General features: G+C 51.5%; 7 protein-coding genes across 7 annotated transcripts; 4 read left to right on the forward strand and 3 right to left on the reverse strand.

The window, feature by feature from the left end:
- Nucleotides 1-1,005: 1,005 nt before the first annotated feature.
- On the reverse strand, nt 1,006-2,808 carry PpBr36_00580 (uncharacterized protein; the record flags this gene model as incomplete). The annotated part of the gene is made up of 3 exons (XM_029887772.1): nt 1,006-1,695; nt 1,809-2,677; nt 2,769-2,808. 3 exons carry the CDS (start codon nt 2,806-2,808, stop codon nt 1,006-1,008), a joined length of 1,599 nt encoding a protein of 532 aa, XP_029751568.1.
- A 789-nt stretch (nt 2,809-3,597) lies between these two features.
- PpBr36_00581 (uncharacterized protein) lies at nt 3,598-5,995 on the forward strand (the record flags this gene model as incomplete). The annotated part of the gene is made up of 2 exons (XM_029887773.1): nt 3,598-4,969; nt 5,301-5,995. 2 exons carry the CDS (start codon nt 3,598-3,600, stop codon nt 5,993-5,995), a joined length of 2,067 nt encoding a protein of 688 aa, XP_029751567.1.
- A 4,049-nt stretch (nt 5,996-10,044) lies between these two features.
- On the forward strand, nt 10,045-11,045 carry PpBr36_00582 (uncharacterized protein; the record flags this gene model as incomplete). The annotated part of the gene is made up of 2 exons (XM_029887774.1): nt 10,045-10,515; nt 10,614-11,045. 2 exons carry the CDS (start codon nt 10,045-10,047, stop codon nt 11,043-11,045), a joined length of 903 nt encoding a protein of 300 aa, XP_029751566.1.
- Nucleotides 11,046-12,919: 1,874 nt separating this feature from the next.
- On the reverse strand, nt 12,920-14,549 carry PpBr36_00583 (uncharacterized protein; the record flags this gene model as incomplete). The annotated part of the gene is made up of 2 exons (XM_029887775.1): nt 12,920-13,612; nt 13,683-14,549. Coding segments are annotated over 2 exons (1,560 nt in total), but the record flags the coding sequence as incomplete, so codon positions are not given.
- Nucleotides 14,550-16,846: 2,297 nt separating this feature from the next.
- Nucleotides 16,847-17,857, forward strand: PpBr36_00584 (uncharacterized protein; the record flags this gene model as incomplete). Its single annotated transcript, XM_029887776.1, has 4 exons — nt 16,847-16,884; nt 16,940-17,055; nt 17,149-17,760; nt 17,826-17,857. 4 exons carry the CDS (start codon nt 16,847-16,849, stop codon nt 17,855-17,857), a joined length of 798 nt encoding a protein of 265 aa, XP_029751572.1.
- A 350-nt stretch (nt 17,858-18,207) lies between these two features.
- Nucleotides 18,208-18,774, reverse strand: PpBr36_00585 (uncharacterized protein; the record flags this gene model as incomplete). The annotated part of the gene is made up of 3 exons (XM_029887777.1): nt 18,208-18,499; nt 18,586-18,668; nt 18,736-18,774. The coding sequence occupies 3 exons, from the start codon at nt 18,772-18,774 to the stop codon at nt 18,208-18,210; spliced, it is 414 nt and encodes a 137-aa protein (XP_029751571.1).
- Nucleotides 18,775-19,213: 439 nt separating this feature from the next.
- On the forward strand, nt 19,214-20,801 carry PpBr36_00586 (uncharacterized protein; the record flags this gene model as incomplete). Its single annotated transcript, XM_029887778.1, has 4 exons — nt 19,214-19,475; nt 19,543-19,670; nt 19,739-19,844; nt 20,092-20,801. The coding sequence occupies 4 exons, from the start codon at nt 19,214-19,216 to the stop codon at nt 20,799-20,801; spliced, it is 1,206 nt and encodes a 401-aa protein (XP_029752307.1).
- Nucleotides 20,802-21,260: the final 459 nt, after the last annotated feature.

The raw sequence follows: 21,260 nt of genomic DNA on the forward strand, positions 1-21,260 counted from the left end.
TGCCTGCTTTGGCAAATATGATAATAAGGAACTGTGTTCAGGTCGCCGGCTGGAGCAAGCGGAACTCCAAACATATAGACTTTCCTCCCATATCATGTCTGATTGAGTAACACCTACATCTGGTTAGAAGGTGAGTGACACTTGAGCTCATAGGCACCTCAATGTAGTAATAATCCAAAAGCAACTGGCATTTTCACTTAAGGGTGCATAGCATCATCAACATGATCAGGACTGCATATGAATGCAACGCGCCAACAACTCACTCGGGAAATACGGGGACATCGTAGGCTTCGCCTCAGGAAGACGGCAGGCTTGACTGCTCGAAGGTTAGTTAACTAGGGGGTTTAAAATGTGATATGTGATAGATTTTCCCGTGGGCGATGCAAACATCGGGTGCCAGTTCGTGAAGCGCGAATCGGTGGCCGAAGCAGAATGACTGGGCCAAGGGGGCCTCCTGGCGTAGACCTTTTTCTTACTTTTTCTTTTTTTTTTCTTTTTTTTTTTTTTTGTAGGAAAAACAAAATAGAAAGTATAAAAAGAAAAAGAAAAAGAGCCCATGGCCATTTCCGTCCATCTGCAGCGTCAGCAAGCACAGTGAATGTAAAATGGTGGCATATGCGGTTCAAAGGTTTGACTGTGTGATGGCGAGGGCAACGAGTAGCAGGTTTACGGGCATTGACACAAACTACTGTCAATTGCATGGCTGTGACCAGCATCCGGGTTGCCTTCGATACGACCGTTGATGCTGGAGCGGCCGTATCGTGGTATTATTGAGGCAAACATTCATTACTGGCCCTTGGCGCAGAAAGGTTATGCAGTTTGCGGTTCTGGACTGTTCGCCTGCTGCAAATGGCGCCCCACCTAAACGAGAACCGGGGAATGGAGGGCGTGATGACTGGCTACCTGCAGCAAGCAAACAAAACTACAGCCGATTAATGCAAACAAGCATAAGTCGGAAGGAAAGGCAGGTCAGGATGGCTGTAATGGCATTATTGATAATAGCGCCTATCCCTTCTTTTTGAAATGGAAGGTATCGTCCGACGAGTCCAGGTCAGAACCACTGTCGCTGGCGACCGGTCGGTTGCGGGCAGAGCTGAAAGCTGGAACGAGCTCCAAAGGAGACTCTTCCCGCGCCTGGCTATCCTGGCCAAGCTCGTCCCGCCAGGGGATCGGCTCCTCGTTGGATCTAAGGACGGCAGCCATTGCATAGTGTGAGCCATTCGAGTGGACGACGATGGGAACTCTATTATTCTTCAATGCCAGCCACACCGACTGACGGCTCGTCGAGTGAGGTTTGACCGGGATGTGCTCTTGTGGGAAGTTGATAAGCACGGGTGCGTTCCCAGTGGTCCATATGTATGCCGTGCCGGAATCTTCGCTGACCTCGCATGTAATGAGCAGGGTTTCGGGGATTTGAGGATGCCAGCCGAGTGAGGAGATGCCAAAGTGAAAAAGCAACACTGCGCGCAAGGTTGCTGTGCTCGCGTCCCATATCCACACTGTACTGGGCCATTCTGCAAGTGCGGTAGCGACTAGGGCCGATGACCCGTCAAAGGATAGACGAAAAGGCCCAGTCTTGAGTTCTTGATGGTCACTAGTTGGTCGACCGGTCGGACTGACTGCCTGGGTAGCTTTGATGAATCCCCCTGAAACGGCCTCGCCATCGCCTGCCGTGATAAGCTGTTCTTGCCAGACCTGAGACCAGAGGCAATACTAGGTCAGTCCTGGCCGTAATGGTCGGGGGGGTTAAATCACTTCAGGCCCGCATGGTACCCCATCAGAGCAAAGGAGGGGCTGGGGCAACACACCTGACCGTCATCTCGGGGGGTTATTGTTGGTGGGTGGCACAGCGTGGCTGTCTCGGCTACCATGGTCATATCGAGCGAGTACACGGTGCGACTGAAATCTGCGATGGCAAGGTACCGAGAATTATAAGAAAACTGGAGGTGCTTCACCCCTGGCGCGAGAGCAAACTCTTCCTGGGATGCTACGTCCGATGACTTGTGATGGGGTCCAGACCAGACCTTGAACAGGTTGCCGTCGGCCGTATAGAATAAAATCTTGTGGCCGTGTGCAGGGCTCTCCCAAGCAGCCAACCAGCGACCATCAGGGCTCCATGTGATGCCATGTGCATCGATGGTGTCGAGCAGCCATGACCGCTGGCACTCGCGGGTCTCCGGGTGGTGGACACTGACGACATCTTTCCCATCGGCTCGAGTGAGTACGGCAAGATGCCGACTGATTGGCCGGATGGAGAAGCTCCTGTGTGCAGAGGAGACGCTGTAGAACTTGGGGTTGCTGATCTCGACCGTTTTGGAGGTCTTGAGATTGAATATTGAAAGTCTCAGCCCAAGGGAGGAGAAGAGGATGACCTCTGAATCCGTTGCACCAAAATCGATAAAGCAAGGCTTGACAGCAGGCGGTGTGGGGTTGCGGATAATAGCATGAAAATTACTACCTTCCTGAGCCGAGAAGACGTGAATTTGCTCGGCAACGGCAACAAGCAAGTGTTGAGATGACGGCGACCATTTGAAGCTGGGAATTGGCCCAGAAAGATCCCGGGGCAGGTCAACAATGTGAACTACCTGCAGTGACGATGTGGACCGAACACTAATATCTGAAGATATCAACGTCGCGATGAACTGGCCATCTGGACTGGGAATGCAGTGGCTTGATGCTGGAAGCAAGGTATGTCTGGATGTTAGCGAGTCTTGTGCGTCCTTTTGTCTGTCTTTATATCGATCCTTCTGTCCAGTAGGTGTTCGCACCACTGAAGCTTCTTGAGCAGCAGACCCTGAGCTCGGACATTGCCGTTCCGGTCACAAGTTCGATCAAAAGAGAGTACAATGAAGATAAAAGCTAAAAGAAACAGTTGAATGAGTAGATGAGGAAATCAAGGGCCCTGGATCCTTGCCGCTTCTGAATTACAATGCCACTTTGCTGACGAAACATCGAAAAAAAAAAAAAAAAAAAAAAAAAAAAAAAAAAAAAAAAAAAACTTTTCTTGACCAGTTTCGATTTGAACTTGAAGAAGATATCGTAGTACAGCAGAAAGCTTCTGAGCAAGGTGGGGCAGGCTATTGGCGTTGGTGATGGATAACCCCAACCCTTCGGTGAGCACCTTCCCAATACCCACCCTTCAGAAATTTTTCCATTCTGCTGTCGCGCTTTGGGCTAAGGATGTATTTACATTATGGCGTAGCTAGGCTACTGCCATCTGCCACAACGTTTGACTGTTGTGGCGCTACCCACATTTACCAATGGGTGATACAGCAGTAGTCCACTCCGCGGATACTAACCTGCTGAGCCCGTTTAGTTTTAATACACTCCAACAGTCATATGCTGAGTCATTCTCCGATTTGCGTCCGAGTCCGAGAGCGGTGCTTGCATATCTCCGCAGGTAGTCTGGAACAGTGGAACCTGGACGAGATCACCTCGACGTCTTCCGTTTCATACCGCGCAATGAGACCAATTTCAACCCAGATCTTGTTAGCAAAAGTCGAAACCTGAAAATGGATCATCGCCAGATATAGATTAAGAGATCTACTAAGCCGCTCAGACAAAGCTGGGCGCAAAGCACGTTCCCCGACAGCAATCATGCACCGGGCCGCTGTGCTACGTCATTTATGGCAACGGTCCTGGACCCCAGCCAATCTTCTGACTGCGCCCAGGCCGGCCTCCTATCTTTGTTTCGGCCATCGCGTAATCGCAAGATCGGTCGCGACAACCGCAACCACCGCGGACCAGCGCTTGAGCCGAAGCGACCATCCAGATGCGTTCACAGGCACCGCCACTCTGCCGTCCCGCAGAGAGGCAATTAGGAATGCCAAGCCGTTTTCCGACTTCCTCACAGATACCTTCAACCGACAGCACGACTATCTCCGTATCTCACTGACGGAAAGATGCAACCTCCGATGCCTATATTGCATGCCCGAGGAAGGAGTACCACTTTCCCCGGATCGCGATCTGCTCACAACCCCGGAGATCGTCCTGCTGTCGTCAGTCTTCGTCTCACAGGGCGTCAGTAAAATCCGTCTCACAGGCGGGGAGCCCACAGTGCGCCGGGACATTGTGCCCCTGATGCGCCGCATAGGCGACCTGAGGTCCCATGGCCTGCGCGAGCTCTGCCTCACCACCAACGGAATCGCCCTGCATCGCAAGCTGGAACCCATGGTCGAGGCCGGCCTCACTGGTGTGAACCTCAGCCTGGACACGCTCGACCCGAATTTGTACCGGATCATGACGCGGCGCGACGGCCTCGAGGCGGTCAAGCGTGGTATTGCGCGAATCCTCGATATAAACGAGCGCGGCGGCCCGCAGGTGAAACTCAAGATCAACTGCGTTGTCATGCGCGGGATGAATGACCAGGAAATCATCCCTTTCGTCGAGATGACGCGCGATCAGGACATCGAGGTCCGCTTCATCGAGTACATGCCCTTTGACGGCAACCGGTGGAGCAAAGGCAAGATGTTCAGCTACGAGGAGATGCTAGACCGGATCCGCGAAGTCCACCCGGGCCTGGAGCGCCTGAAGGGCCACAAGAACGACACGAGCAAGACGTTCCAGGTGCCTGGGTTCAGGGGGAAGGTTGGCTTCATCACGAGCATGACGCACAACTTTTGTGGGACGTGCAACAGGCTGAGGATCACGAGCGATGGGAACCTCAAGGTGTGCTTGTTTGGCGATGCAGAAGTCTCGCTACGGGATTTGCTGAGGCAATCGAATGAGGGTGAACCCATCGATGAAGATGCCATCGAAAGGCTGCACAGGATCGCTGTTCAGCAGATGTTGGAGGCACGACAGTCGGCGAGTGAAACCACTGATATCGACACCTCATCGATGCCCATCGCCATTCCAAACTCCCAAGAACTGCTTGATTTGATCGGAATGGCAGTGAAGCGCAAGAAGGCGAAGCACGCCGGGATTGGCCAGCTCGAGCATATGAAAAACAGACCAATGATTTTAATTGGTGGGTAGCGAAATGATGCACATATTTCCATTTCCACGTTTGAAGATGCCCGTTTGATTTCCATGATTATGATTTAAATTGAGGACCGTCAAGTTCAAGTCGGGTTCAAGGGTTTGCATAAATAGAACTGGCGTCTGGTTGTATGGGATGATTACGACTTGATGATAAATATTGATTTTGGGTTTTTGTTATCTGGCTCCCTTATCGGACGCGCAGATTGGATTGTGGACGGCATCATGAACGTAGCTAAATAGTTTTTATCGTGTATATTCTAGGCTGCAACATTCACATCACAACTATTCATATGACAAATCAAGCATGCAATTTCAAGGCTTTTGGAGAAATGGCCAAAGTATCCCCTGGAAACTGCTAGGCCCTGGCGGAGGTACAGGCGCGTCTGCCCCAGGCGCGTTTTGGCAGGCGGCGAGGCGGTTCACGAAGACTGCGCGAAAGCTGGACAAGACCGAGAAGGACGATGCACCCACAAAACCACGGCTCACGCACGTTTCTGACTCTGGCGCCGCGCACATGGTGTCCATCGCGGCCAAGGCGGTGACCTCACGCGTCGCGACGGCGGCGTGCACGGTGGTCTTCAGCAACGCGACGGCGGCGCGCCTGATCCGAGAGAACCAAATGAAGAAGGGCGACGTGCTGGGCGTGGCGCGCGTGGCGGGCATCATGGCGTCCAAGAAGACGTCGGACCTCATCCCGCTCTGCCACCCGATCCCCATCTCGCGCGTGAGCGTCAACCTCGCCGTCTCGGACCCTTCGGGAGGGGACAGGGAAGCGGCGGCGGCTGCAACGGTCGAGGTCAGTGCGACGGTCGAGTGCGACGGCAAGACGGGCGTCGAGATGGAGGCGCTCACGGCGGCCAGCACGGCGGCCCTGACAGTCTACGACATGTGCAAGGCGGTGGACAAGGGGATGCGGATCGAGGGTCTGCGAGTGGTGCTCAAGGACGGTGGCAAGAGTGGGCGGTGGGTTGAGGGCGGCCGGGAGCCGTCTACGGTGCCGGGGACGGAGTGAGGCTGGGGAATAGGGCGAGGCGGTGTGTAGCGGAAAAGGCAGTATATCCTAGTCGAGGGCTTATTTGGGGTTTTGTTGTGTTTTGGAGGGGTTGTCCACCGGTATACTTCTGCCTTACGTTTTGCATTATTACCACCTACTTTGCACTATAGGGACTTGAACTACGGTACTCCTTGCATCGCCACCGCAAACTTGCCTCTGGGGTTTATGGATCCAGATCTGGTACTGCTGGTCTCGCGCCTTCTGCTTTGTTTTTTCTTTCTTTTTTTTTTCTTTTTGCTGTTCGCCTCGCGACGCGCATGTGGATGAATATGGCCCCTACAAGGACCCCTCATTTTCACCCCTCTCCTGACATTTTGGGCGCAAAAAGGCCAAGCCAGGCGATGGATGTCGCGCGTAGCCCGAAAGAGGGTCCAGGCAGTTGTTCTGCTTAAGCGAGAGGCGGAGGCAGTAGGTGCGGCGGTAGGTGGGCGGTACCGATGTGGAGAGGTTTTGGAGTTTGGATTGGTGAATTTGGAGACATGAAAAAAAAAAAAAAAAAGACATTTTGCCAAAATGGCAAATGCGGGTACCTGCTCAACGACATGAACGGGGACCCTTGGGAAGAATTTATTCTTTTGTTCTTTGTCTGCTGGGACATGGATAGTAAGTGATTTGACATTCACCCAAGATAAAGACGTGAAGACTTAGGTACAGTAATTAGCGTAGCGTGCCTAGGTAGTATTTTAGCAGTTGATGCTAGGCAGATCTTGGTAGGCTACCAAAGACTGCCCTGCCTCATTTTGTTATTATTTCCGAGGAGAGAATGCTGGCCAATCATGTACATTCCGAAGTGCAGTTCCGAGGATGTGTTTTCTACAAGGGCCCAGCAGCAAGGGTCTGGATGAACGAACAACCGGTTCCAAAACCGCCGCCCCGTCAATTAATTCGGCAGGCACCTGGTCTAGCTCCAAGCAGAGGACATGGGATCGGCGAATCAAGCCAGGTTCAGGACCTGATTCTCCATCTCGTGAAGAGCCTCGTCTGCAGGTAAGAAATAGCTTAGGCAGGTCTAGTCTAGTCTAGAAGTACTGCGTGCGTGATCAGTTCCGTCCATCTCTAGTCTGTCCTATTTTATTCCGCATTGCTGCATGTGGTGTTTATGCTATCCGCATTCGGTCTCTCAGGCGCTGTTCTGGTGATCGCGTGTACCTGGTAGGGATTGGCCTACTTTGATAATAGTTGGTCCCTTGAATTTGGGTGGCGCGCGGAATGTCCGACATCCAATGCACCTTGTTCTAATTGGAGGTTACCGAATGCTGGGATTGCAGGGACATCAAATCAAGTTGGCCACCGTGCACATCGCATTCCTTGAGCGTTTGTCAATTCGAACGAGTTCGACAGAAACTGCGGAATCGCGCCCGCAACGTCATCCCGGCTTGTTTACCCCAGCTGGGACCACTTATGAACGGGCCGGGATATTGAGCCAATGAGACGACATTGGCCAGAGATAAGAAGATGAAGTCAACCAATCACAATCGACATATTACCGTGGTACGAACCATGTACCTCATTGGCAATGTCAAAAGCGAATGCATCACATTTTCCTTGACCGAAGCCAGAGACTTAATCGTGATCTGAGTATCTTAATATATTTAATCGTACAGTACGTGGGCAGGCAGGCAAGTAGCATGAAGAATTCAGGTAAATGCGCAGATTGTCACTGTAGGCGGCTGGTATGCTCAGAGAAAAGCGGACTATTTTGAAGGCTTGTTTGAAAGAATCCGTGGATTGCATAGGTTTACAATAGCTTGACTCTTCAGCCGGGAACAGACAAACCTCAAGCCCAGAATGGTACAGTACTAACTAGCAACATATTTTACAGTGGACATGACATCCGTCCGAGCCGCAAATGGGCTGTTTAACTGCCTAGGTCTACCTTGTCTTAGCTCAGGTACCTCTATTCTATACCTGCAGAAATCAAAGGCAAGGTTACAGCTTGATGAGATCAGTTCACATAAGGTTCCTACTCGAATAATTGGCAGGACAGAAAATATGACAAAATACCCCAAGTACCATGATGCAAACAAAGTAAAAGAGCGGTCCAAGAGTTCAAATGTTACCACTTCAAACAGTGCTCTTTGCCCACGTCTTCGTCATGCATCGGCGATGAACTCCGATACCAAGAAACGTAAATGGCAGCCATTCTTTGTGGAGAGATGCAAGCAATCAAGACCAAAAGCAGGCAAAAAAGCCACCGAAATGATCATGTACCTACTGCGTTTAGGTGGGTTGGGGGCGACACTCCACTGTCGTTGCCCAGAGATGATCTTGGGGGTAAATTTCCTGCTTCGACTCTTCACTATTCAAGCGCTTCCCACGCATCCGTTCGAGGAGATCGAGTCAGTGGCAGCTCCAGGCCCATTTTTGGATAGAAATTTGTGGGAAATGGGACAAATCCCAGAAAAGGCCCACGTTGTCAAAAGTCGCGCCCGCCCGGCCGCCCTACTGACCGATTTGCTACCGACACCATAATGACTCGTTCGTTCCAACAGCATTTTTGGAAACGCAGATTCATTTCCTGTCCAAGGGGTCCGTGATTTATTATATTGTTGATCAACGACGTCAATTGTGAGCGGCGGTCTTTGGAAGGATTCTCCAAAGCTTAAAGGATTGTCATTTCTCCCGCATGCCAACCGTCATCCACTGCCGAGCTTGTCCTGTTTTGGCAACTGTGCACAGGCGGTGTCTCTTGTCCCACGGTCGTGAGCATGAGGGACCCCCCCCGGCAAGGCCCAGCATGGTCGAAAACCAGGAGCGGCGCTACTACTACCTAGGCACTGAGGAGACCCCGACTTCAAAACAACGATCATCGGTGCTCGTCCCACACCGCAACAACGGTCCAGTCCATCAACAGACAACCAGGCATGATGCATTCTGGCCTGGGCTCAAGATCCACCTCTAGACCCATTCGCATCCCCATTCTCGGGCGCTTGTGTGCATACGATAATACGTGGTAACACAGAAACGAAAAAGCAAAGTGAGCGGGCGAGGGGGCGAGGGACTTTACTGTCAGTCACTTGCTTGTTATACATTGTTTTTCCGTGTTTCTTTTCCCCTCATGTGTCTGTCTGTGTGTACCTGCCTGCTGTAGGTGTAGCTGTATTACTACTCGTTTATTGTCTGCAGCTTCCCGCTTCAGAAGCGACAGTTGCATTCGTGCATGCATCACCTGCTCTATTTCTAGCAAATAGACATTCTCTGAAATCCTTTACCGCCAGTTTGGAGTTTTAAAGCTTCTGGGGTCTTGATTTTGCCTCACACTGCGAGTGTCACTCTATAAGTGGGCTTGTTCATCTTCCAAACACGGCCCGCGGGACAAGCCAAAGGCTCTTGTTTGCTTGCTTGATCCCTCAATAATTACCTACATAGCTTCCTTGCCTTGCTTGCCTACCTCCAGCATAGTAGTACAGTTCTTGGCTGTTCGTCAATCGGTCTCGACCACGCACCACAAGTCCCCACTTTTACTTATTCAGATAACGGCCTGTCAAGTAGTGGAGTGGCAACCACAAGCAATACCCACGCTTGGGAACAGACCCCCGGCCCGACTCCTATTTTGCCTCATTGAGTGGTACGTAGGTATTATTTACTTCGTGGTCACCCTCGTCTCAAACCGCACCTTGTCGTCACAACTCAATTTAACGCCAGCACACCTACATCCCGAATAATCGAGCACGACACACTCATCTTGCCGACAGCATTCTTGCCCGGTCACTGTCTCATTTTAGACTGTACTAATTCAATCAATAATGAAGAAGGCAGCATAGAACGACAAGCATCCACTGATCCATCTTTCCCGCCTTGGGTCACCTTCTGCTCTTTCTCACAACAAGCACCTCCAGTCCCATTTTCCCGTGTTTCAACCTTGGTCGGCACTTAATTTCAGATTTCAACGTGAACATCAGAGCAATTTCCCTACGAGCCTTGATACCAACTCACGAACCGCCACTACTACGCCACCATTCAACCAAAAAGACCAACCAGCCTAGCAAGGGCGCACGCGACCAGCCATGGCAGCAATCATGCCGCGTCTTCCAGACGCAGCCCAGAACATTTTCCAGCAGCCACAATCGCAACAATTTCGTCCGTCGAATCCTTACCAGACTCAGTATCTCAACCGTCAATCATCACCACCAAACAACGGCAACATGCTGAAGCAGCACTCGCCTCCGTCGCCCTCGGGCTTTCCGTCGCGGCGGCGTGGTAATGCTCCGCTCTTTGTCCCTGCCGTCTTGCGCCCCAACGAGTTTCCGTCGCGAGAGCCTCACGAGCATCGCGCCCATGCAAGTGTCGATTTGCCGTCCTCCGCCCCTAGATCTTCTCCTGGCTCGGGCTTCATCAACCTCGCCGGCATTGGTGCCATCAGCATAAGTCGCTTCGCGCGCAGGTCATCTGCCGACAGCAATAGCTTCGTCGAGTCCGAACTGGACAAGAAGCTGTTCCCGCCCGTCACGGCAGAGCCAAAGCGCAGTCACTGGAAGGTTAGTTTTCTTGATTTGACGCGACGAGCTTTCCAAGCCTGAACTAGTCAAACACATCTTTATTATAGATCTCAGCTAACAACAGACACCACCCACAGCCCGACGAGTCTGCTACCGTGTGCGATCACCCAAGCTGTACAAGGCGTTTTGGATACTTTACACGTCGTCATCACTGTCGCAGCTGTGGTAACATTTACTGCGACCCTCACTCATCCTATCAGATCCCCCTGGACGAGGACGCGCAATATAACCCTCGTGGACAGCTAAGCCGTGCCTGCGGCATCTGCTTCGACCAGTTCCGCGTCTGGTCCTCCAGCAGCAGCAAGGCTTCCAGCGACACGTCCTCCACACGTCCGTCGACGCGGGTGACCGAAGCCGGATCAGCTTCCACCGCTCCCAGTAGCCCCGTCTCCACAGCCGCTGTTCCGGTTCATCCGCATGGCGGGAGCAAGGGGAGCGCACCAACGCAGGCACCTTATATGGATGTCGCTCAAAGCGTTCCCCGTGACTGGAACTGGAGCACGTTTTAGAGTGACGACTCCCTTCCCAACACCCCTGCAGACCTCCTTTTCCCTGATGAGCAACTTCTGGGTCGCTCCAAGCAAATCTACGCCATTTGGCCAAGAGACGAGCTCCCATTCGACGAAAACATATCCGCAGAAACCAAGCATAAGGCAGAGGCCCATTTGAAAGAGCCATCCACTCAAAGTCAGGAGCCTAGAGCCGTATTCAGGCTTCCGAGCACATTGAGCAAACAGCACAGGCGCCGCGTGGAAGAGGATTACAAACGCCAACAGGTGCAAGATACGTTTGAGAAACGGTGGCGCGTCCCTCTGCTCGTGGTTAGCCATATTCGAAGCTTCGCTGCTGCGATTCGTCATAAGCTGGTCTCTTAGCGCTTGTCTCGACAATCCTATCAAGTGTCTGCTACATTCCTTCCACCAACCGTAAAGTTTACTCCTGTCACCATTGCGTGATATTTTTCACTCAACCCTTTACAAGACCGAAGAAAACTTCTATTAGAACATATACACAGAATTCGACAGCGGAGGCGTTTTATGTTTCAGCGCCGTATCTGCGCTTCGTCTTTTCATCACCATTTTAAGAGATACCCCAATCCTCTGTTGGACCTTAAACCGTCCTGCCCCAGGATTTTTAATGTTCTTCTGTCAAAACGCCAACTTAATCACCTCACCAAGCCAACCGTTGTTCTCTCAGGCTAAGGGTATGTTTCCTGGGCTTTTCTCGAGGACCGTCCCAAAAACAACAGTTAATTCAACTGGGAAAGCTTATTACCTTTGCGCTTTGGTTAAAGCGAGGAGATCTGAGCGGGTTGACATGTTTTAATTTTGTTTGCTTTTCTGCATCCTCTTCCACATAATGTCTTACAAGTTTATTGTCGGTTTCCTTTACAATGGCCAATGGATCTGGGGCGTTGCGGAATGTTTTTTTTTTTTTTGTTACCCCAAAACCATGCTGGCAACCACATGCTACGTGACTTTAGTGTCTTGATATCATGCGGTTTGGCTTTGGGTTCGCCGGGTTTGTTTTCCCCCTGTTTATCTGCTTTCTGGAATTATTTGGAGTTTTTTGCTGCATTTTTTGAGCCAGTTCTTTTGTTTTTTTTTTCCTGTCTCGGAGCATTTTGCGCATTTTCGAGCCAGAGTATAGACACAACTTCTCGCGTTATCGTGCATTGGAGCACTGGAATAGACATCATTTTGAGCATGACTTTGTTTTATTCACCGATTTGTCCTTGAATTGCACATTGTCGAGTGACCCAAGGGAATCCTGAGAGCCAGTATTGATCAAATAAATAAACAGTCTTGCAACCCGAGCCCTGTCACTCTCCGGGGTAACCGGATTATGCCGTGTCTAGCTATATGCTAAATACCTATCCATCTATTCGCTGTCGGTGACAAGCAAGGCTAGTAATGAAAGTTCTATTTTGGACAACGTTTTAATGCTTGTTCTTGCGATCGCCAGGGGCACCGCAGCATCGGGGATGGGTTTGCCTGCATCTGCAAGCTAGCATGCTAGCATGCTGATAGTAAATGTCTGCATGCTAGCTTGCAGATGGTTTATCTCCGAATAGATAGACATTCAATGCTGCGCTGAGTCGAATCACATCAAAATTCCCGGTTTTATTTTTAGTTGCCTACCCAGGATAGCCCCAGCCATCATATCTTCGATACCCAACAAAAGAAGAGAAATATAGAAAATGTTCAAAGATAATTAGATATGTACAGTTTGCGTTGAGCATCTTGCCCATCTGATGTCAATCAGCTTGGGCCAATATGCATCCACGCTAAGCCAAGCATGTTGGTAAACATAAACCTTTGAAGTAACTCTCCGGCCGTGTCCTGTCCGAATTTTCATTTTTACTTCAACGTAGAATCGAAGCCTACCTCCTCTTGCCCTTCGACCGAGCCTTGCCATTGGGGCTCGCAACGACACCGTTTGACTTTGGCTTCCCATTGCCGTTCATGTGAACCTGAACATCCTCGCCACCGTAGACCTCTTTCTCGACTTGACGGGCAGCCTCCCATCCCGCCTTCTCGGCAAGAGCCACGTTGCTCTCCCGACGCGCCGAGGTGCCCTTCTTGAAGCGGGCAGCGTCCACACTGGACCGGCGCAAGTATGACGAGATGAAGAACATGACGAACAGATAGGTGAGTGGCGCCAAGTACAGCACGTTGAGCCAGATAGCAAATGTTTCACCAGTGCTTGAAATGCAGGGCACAACGCGCTGTCCGTATGCAGTCGTGTCCGAAAGACCGGCAACTCTGTACATACCAGAAGGAGCAGCGTCAGCGGCAGTAGCGGGCTTGGAGCCCACAAGACCGCCAATCATGTTCTTCATGCTGTCGATGATGGCTTGGTTGGTGGTGGCTGCGCCGGCTGGAGTAGCCGCAGCGCCTGGTGCCGCAGTGACCGGGTTCCCGTTCAATGCAACCGGGACGGTGTAGGACACGAAGGAATGAATCATCGCGTAGGAAGCACCGACAACGAACTGAGTGATTTGCATGGTCGTCAATGTGCGCTTGATAAACACAGGCACTTTGATGTGGAAAGCAGTCAAGGTGTAGTACGTGTACTGCAAAGTTTGGTCAGTTTTTGGGAATCTAAAGAATATTTTGACGCCACAAACTTAGGACATGACTCACCATCATCGCGTGAATGAAAGAGTTGAAGAACAAAAATGTCCAGATGGGCACGCTCATGTAGCGCATACCAGCCCACATGCACATCATAGCACCCGCGTGATGGTATGTCTGCAGAGTCGAGCTCAGCTTGCCCTTGGCAATGATGATCAAGGTGTCAATAACCTCATAGAACTTGCTGATGTAGAACAGCCAGCCGTAGAAAGCCAGTCCCTCGTTCCACATACGGCCGCTGGTGGTGCGGTCGGGGCCAGCGGGGAGAGGAGCACCGTGCGCATGGCTGTGCCAGCGGTGGTCAGCATCACTGAAATAGATGCCATTGCCGACACCTGGGGGGCCAAAGACACGGCAGAAGCTGTCCGCGGTGCCGGCCCAGCCTGCTGGCCCTGTTGGGCTGAGAATACTGCGTCTCAGCATGCCAAGCGTCCCCCACCATGTCCAAGCCGAGTAGACGGCGAGGAAAACGTTGTGCGCCACAACAAACCAAAAGAAGGCTCTGGTCTTGCTGATTGCCCATGGCCTCTTGTTTGTCGACTTGTTGTAGGCATTCAGGAGCTTTATGGTGATGGCATACGTGGCTGCAATCGTAATCGGCACCCTCGCATCCAGCCAAGCAGAGTACACATTGTCGGGAATGTGGAAAGGGGGCACAAAGGCTGATGAGCCGTGGGACTGTACCGAGATGGGCGTGATGAAGTCTGGCACGTTCTTCGGAGGAAACTTGAACAGTGCCGGGCGAGGGAGCCCCCAATGGATAGGGCCGGTGGAAGCCATTTGTGCGCTGTGTAATGAGACAAAAGGTTGGCTGACGAGAGGTGGCTTGACGGGCACAGCCCAATTCTTTGCCTCTCCTTCAAGACTGGAATTGCTTGCTGGGAGAGGAAAGAAGAGAGAAAAAAAAAAAAAAAAAAAAAAGCTTACGAAGCACAAAAAGTGTTTTGTTGAGCGGCAGTTGCTGGTTAACTGGCGGATGAATACTGAATCCCGGCGCTCATGCCAAGAATTGATACTCCGCAGTCTTCAGCAACGCAATTTTGTTTTTTTTTGCTTCTTGTTTTTTGTTCTCTTGAAGCCAAAATGCGTTCGGTTGAGGAAGCAAGTATAGTGGGCAGGGAAGGTGAGCAGAGATATAACAAATAGAAACTGCCTGACCTCGGGAACCCGGACTTTGTCCAGGTAAAATCCTCTTATGATAAGGCAGCAAACAAGGGGAAGGGGGCAAATAAAAACTCTCTTGGCTGCCAACGTGCCTCGGCAGCAAAAGATCAACAAGTGCAAGAGCCCACGGGGCAAAGAGACGCTTCGGGAAAGAGTGATCCACCCAACTAAGGCGACTATAGGGAAGCGACAGGGGATTTGGGAATGAGCGGAGGCTTAAGAATCTTGGTAGAATCGATTGGGGGAGGAGAAAGTTACTGAAATCATCATTGTATGAATACTTTGGGGAAGCCAATTACGCGTTACGCCATACGCCGTCTCGCCACATGGTGAGAAACATGTAAAATGCATATTGTATTTTGTACAAACGTCAGCTAGACAAGGATTGCTGCAAGTCAGTAGGCTTGAAGCTTTGTGGATTTGTTGACGTCTGGCTCCGAACACGCGCTCAATCGAGACAGATGTCAAAGAAAAAAAATGCTTTCCATTTTCGCAGGGCGTGACGCAAGGGGTCTTCTTGGGTGTGGGTAGCCAGGGCCCATGTTACTGAGGGGCACCGGCTTGGCATGCCAATTGATAGGGTCCTGAAAAGTTTTTGTTGGGCTGTCGGCCCTGGGCAGGAAAGGGTCTCAGACGTCGCAGGGAAGCCCCATCCATGACAATCACCATCGATCGTCTTTTCTGTACGTGGTTGCCTTGGGTGCGCCATGGGAAACAACCCGAAGGAAGCGAGAAGGTTTGGCGAACCAATTAGCTCTAGCAGCTTTAGTGTTTTGGACGCCCGTTGAATATGGTGATTTTGTATTTAAGTCACTACACAAGATACCTCGTTGTTGGTCTTGGGCTCGGGTTTGGCATGTAGGCACTTCGTACAGTTCGAAATCAATAATACACAATAATTGTCAAATCAAATTGCTCGGGGAGGGGAATATGAACCGACTGTCTGCAAGTATGGTTGGTTGACGTTTTGCGGCTCAAAACTGCCGAAAACGGCTTGATGTCCCGGGCTTCTGGAATGGTTTGTGGAAGCTCAACCACTGGCAGAATGTGCTTTAACCCCACATATCAATCCCAACAAATCTACTTTGACATTGAAATTTCCGGGCAGTACGACTTGGATGAGAAGGGCCAAAACATCAGAATCGAACCCAATTCTCCATTTTCACATGCTCCCATTGAAAATGCGTTTGTCTGCGTGGTTATCTCGGTCTCTGGGACTAACTGGGTCTAGGGGTAATTTGATAGAATATCACGTCGGGAAGTTGCTGACATGGGCTAGGTGCGGCTAGTGCCGGGCGAATGGATTAATCGATATTAGGTAGTGGTATTTATGGTAGTCGCTAAATCCGACATGTGAGTTGAGAGACGTTGACTTTTTATGCAGAGATCGTTGGCATTCAGCGACCATGCAACACGCGCCGGCATAGCTGTAGGAACTGCATGTCTGCGAGCATTTCTGCAGGACACTTGCTCTAGCCATTCTCAATCCGAGGTAAGATAGATAAAGTACTCAAGTAGTAGACTGCTATTGATGGTATCCACTATTTGCTTTACCGATTTTGGAAGATTGCAGAATGTCTTCCCGTCATGATGATGCAAATAAATTGAGAACTCACTTCTGGACAAGGAACGTCGATACGGGCGCCTTGGTGATGCCAGACCCCGTGTCTTGGTACGGACCGGCAGTCAAGATTTTTCACATGATGGGCCGGGAGAATTCGGGCGACCCGGTGAGGACCTACGAATGAACACCGTGCTGCCCCACACACCGCCGTTGTCGGCCCCGAACTCACCCCACCAAACGGATCCGGTTTGCAAGCTTGAGCTGAGCTTGCTTGCTATTCACGTCATTCAGCCCCATCCCATATAGTCTAGTCTAGAAGCTTTGAGAAAATCACGCTATACATCTAGGTCTACAAATTGTCAATACAATTCAACCTCTTGTTGAATCAGTCAAACGCATCAAAACTCAAAACACATATCAATATACAATTCACACATTGCCCAACATGGCTCGCAAATTCTTCGTCGGCGGCAACTTCAAGATGTATGTTTTAAACCCCACCAGGACAAGAGAACCCCGCATGGTACGATCATAAGAGACATGATCGAGAAACTGACCCAGAGCGTCTGGTCCGCGTCGGCAGGAACGGGACCTCTGAGTCCATCAAGAAGATTGTTGAGAACTTGAACAACGCAAACCTTGATGTCAACGCCGGTATGTGCCGTAGCAGAAATTGCAGTCCATGCATACATTACACACAATATAAATAATGGTATATAACAGAAACTGACGGTGTCACTTGATCAGAGGTTGTCATCTCGCCTCCCCACGTCTACCTCGCCCACACCCGATCTTTGGCCAAGAAGGAGATCGAGGTTGCCGCCCAGAACGTCTTTGACAAGCCAGATGGTGCATACACTGGTGAGACCTCGGTCTCCCAGCTCAAGGATCTCGGCATCAACTGGGTCATTCTTGGCCACTCTGAGCGCCGCACCATCCTGGGCGAGTCGGACGAGGTCGTTGCCTCCAAGACCAAGTACGCCATTGACAACGGCCTGAAGGTCATCTGGTGCTGCGGTGAGTCGCTCGAGGAGCGCGAGAGTGGCAAGACGGTTGAGGTTGTCACCCGCCAGCTTGAGGCACTTAAGGCCAAGGTTGGTACCAGCGGCTGGGAGAACATTGTCATTGCGTACGAGCCCATCTGGGCCATCGGCACCGGCAAGGTTGCCACCCCTGAGCAGGCTCAGGAGGCCCATGCCGCCATTCGCGAATACCTCAAGAGCAAGGTTGGCGACAAGGTTGCCGAGGAGACACGTATCCTTTACGGAGGCAGTGTCAACGAAAAGAACTGCGGCGAGCTCAGTCAGAAGCCCGACATTGATGGCTTCTTGGTTGGCGGTGCCAGCTTGAAGCCTGCTTGTAAGTATTCCAAATTCCACCCTCTTGGCACGGAATAAGAGACAGCTGCTGACAAGACCTCATAGTCGTCGACATCTGCACCTGCAAGACCGCATGAATGCTCTCAAAAAATCTAGGATGTATCAATATCAGGTGAATGACTGCATGACGATGAATGAGGCCGTGAATGAGCGCCCGACGAACACGCATGAGCATAATGAGCTTGACGGATATCATAGATAGATTTGAAAAAAAAGCTCCCTGAACATAACGACGTCGGATAGAAGTTCCATAATGAGAAGCCATGTGCAACATGAAGACTTACGAGGTTCAGAATCACTGACTATCTTGCGCCAGATGTCTGCTTGATCGTCGTATCTAGATTTGATATGCACCCCAGGAATTTATACAATATAGTACACGCTGTACCGCCCAGAAAATAAAAGTCTTGCTCTTGAATCCAAGAGGCTATACAGGCATACCATTGCCATGGTATGGACTCCAGACACCTCTGACACTCTCGTTGATACTCCTGACAGGCTTAGAAAACTTCTTGTTGACTTCTCCGTTCATCTCGCGTAGCAGCTCGACCTTTTTGAGGATCTGATTCGCATCGAGGTTTCGGACGCAGACCGGCCTGTTGTTGCCATTGATGAAGTGGCCAACCACAACAGGGTGCTTTTGCGGCCTTGGGGACACGGTGATTTCGATCTGGGGGTTTTTCGCGGCGAAGGTTGGGAGATGCTGCCTGATGAACTGACTGTGGTCGGCAGGAACAATTTGTCAGACCGGACACTCAGAGCCAAAGGTGCAGCGACCAATGAAAAAGGTGGCCAGTCAACTTACTTCATGCCCTTGGAGCTCCCGGCCCAGTCGCAGTAGTGGAACTCCAGTCTCTTGCACTGGAGGATGAAGGCGCCGACGCCATTCTGCACGAGGCTTGTCAGTTTCATGGTGCAAAAGTGTGAGAAGAATGCAAACGTCAAAGACACTTACTTGGCCAGCGGAAACCTTCTGAAGTGGCCTGATGGTCATTGTGGCACGCTGGATATTGAGAATATATCGTGATCTCGGTATGTCTCCAGACGAACTTCACCAACCGCGTACATTGAAGACGTTCCAATGCTCGAAAAAACGCTGGCGCACGTGACCAGATGCCCAGCTCACAGCTGCACTCTACTAATTTAGGACTAGCGCAAGACAGGAGCATGGAACATTGCGGGTCCATGCAAGTCATTGATTGGCTTTGAGCGCTGGCACCAGGCGAACGCGACACATTCTTTTTCCTGACGCAACTCGAGGCATCAAACACGCCGTCAAACTCTCAAAGACATCGCCATCTATTCGGTAGCCAGCCTGACAGGATTGTCATCAAGACTGTGGTCTGTTTTTTTAATAGCTACTATTGCCCCTCTGACGGGCCCTGGTTACCGGGAATTAATTGCCTAGGGTACCCACGGTAGTCGGCTTCAAGATGACGGACCGTCTGCCACCTAACCTTCTTGCGCTTTTCGCGCCGCGACCTCCTCTACGCTACCTACCCCCATCGGACGCGCCGGCGCATGAACGCAGAACCGCGCCAATTACGGGTGTCGCTCAGTATAAGAAAGCTCTCGAGGAGTATAAAGACAAGGACAACTATGTGCCGACAGAGAGCTGGCTGCAGAGACGGGACAGGAAAAAGCTAGAGCACGAAAGGGAGATTGCTCTCAAGCTGAAGGAAGGCCCGGCCAAATGTTTGTCATGACTGACTGAACGCATATTGCCACGGGACTGTACTGACAAGCTTCAACTCGATGACAGACCGGCCGCAGGACGATCCCAATATTCGCGGCGATGCGTTCAAAACCTTGATTGTTGCCCGACTGAGCTATGAAGCCAACGAGCAGGATCTCGAGAGGGAGTTTGGCCGATTTGGCACCATTGAGAGAGTACGATGACATGCCAGTCACCCTCGGAATATCATGTTGAGAGCTACGATAGCTAACTGTCCGTGCAGATCCGGATAATCAAGGACACTCATGCTCATGAGAAGGGTAATAAGAAACGAAAGCCGCACCGCGGCTACGCATTCGTCGTTTTTGAACGCGAAAAGGACATGAGAGGTAAACTCACCACTGATTCTCTACTCCCAGACAGCATGCGTGACTGGGAATCCTGTCCGAGATTTGGATGATGCGTCTTGCACAAATCGCTCGTCCTTCCTGACTGTGGCCCTCAAGCTTGCCTACGTCTATTTCCTCAACCTATTACTCCCCTCTCCCAAACCCAGAGCTTTATGAAGCTCGCAAGGTATGCTGTATGGCTTATGGTTTACTGACTCCTGCGCGCTTCGACCCGCGTGCAATTTAGCTGCTCTCGAGGGATGTGACGGCATTAGGATTAAGGACCGCCGCATCAAGGTTGATGTCGAGCGCGGACGTACCGTTGAAGGGTGGAAGCCCCGCCGCCTGGGTGGCGGTCTGGGTGGCCGTAACTACACCAAGGCCATGCCTTCGCAGCCCATGGGTCGCGGCTTCGGTGGTGATGGCTTCCGAGGTGGTTTCGGTGGTGGTAGGGGTGGGTTCAGGGGTGGCTTCGGCGGCCGTGGAGACCGCGGCGGCTTCCGCGGGGGTGGTGGTCGTAGCTTCTCTGACCGTGGTTTCGGAGGCGGCTATGGAGGACCTCGTGGTGGCGACCGAGGAGGAGAGCGAAACGGGTTTGGTGGCCCGCCGCCTAATGCGCCTGGCGGACCCGGATCCTACGGTGGTAGGGATAGCGGGCGTGACAGCCGCGATTCAAGGTTTGGCGGAGATCGCAGAGGCTTTGACTCTGGAGGTGGTGGACGCTCTTACGACGACAGATCCGGCGGCAGCGGAGGTGGCTTCCGCGACAACAGCCGACGCACTGGCAGCAACATGGAGCCCATCCGCCCCAGAGAAAATGGTGGGTATCGCGACCGCGACCGTGATCGGGATCGGGACCGTGACAGAGACCGGGATTACGACAGACCTAGGGACGATGACCGAAAACGCGGCTACGAGGGTTCCTACGACGACCCGCGCAAGATTCGTCGCTACTAATCGGAATAGGGCCTGCTCTATTGCTCTGTTCTGCAGTAGACACGGTGGGTGTCGCCAGTCACTGATCGCGCAGTTTACCTATCCCCGGCGCATCAAACCGGACTGTTTTTTTTCCCTACCTACGGCTCTATCGTCCAGGGTAAGAGTGAAAACTGCAGCGTATCCAGGGTGAGGCACAATGTTTCGACTGTCGACAAGGTGTCCCTGATCTCTCGAAATCCTCAAGAGGTAACGAACGGCCCAACATGTATACGTGTACAGCACTGCCCGGCACGTCCGCAACTTTTGCGCTCCGTACGAAGCGCTTTGTCATACATACGGCCACTGGCTTCGGTTGAATCAGAAACGACTATCAAACAACAAAACTGGCAACAAATTCTACAGCACTGCAAAGGTCGGTTCATAGCTTTTTAAAGACAGCTTTCGAGCAAATGCAGCCCTCCGGACCTTGCACCACAA

The sequence above is a fragment of the Pyricularia pennisetigena genome, chromosome 2 (genome assembly GCF_004337985.1).
Source record: "Pyricularia pennisetigena strain Br36 chromosome 2, whole genome shotgun sequence".
NCBI lineage: Eukaryota > Fungi > Ascomycota > Sordariomycetes > Magnaporthales > Pyriculariaceae > Pyricularia > Pyricularia pennisetigena.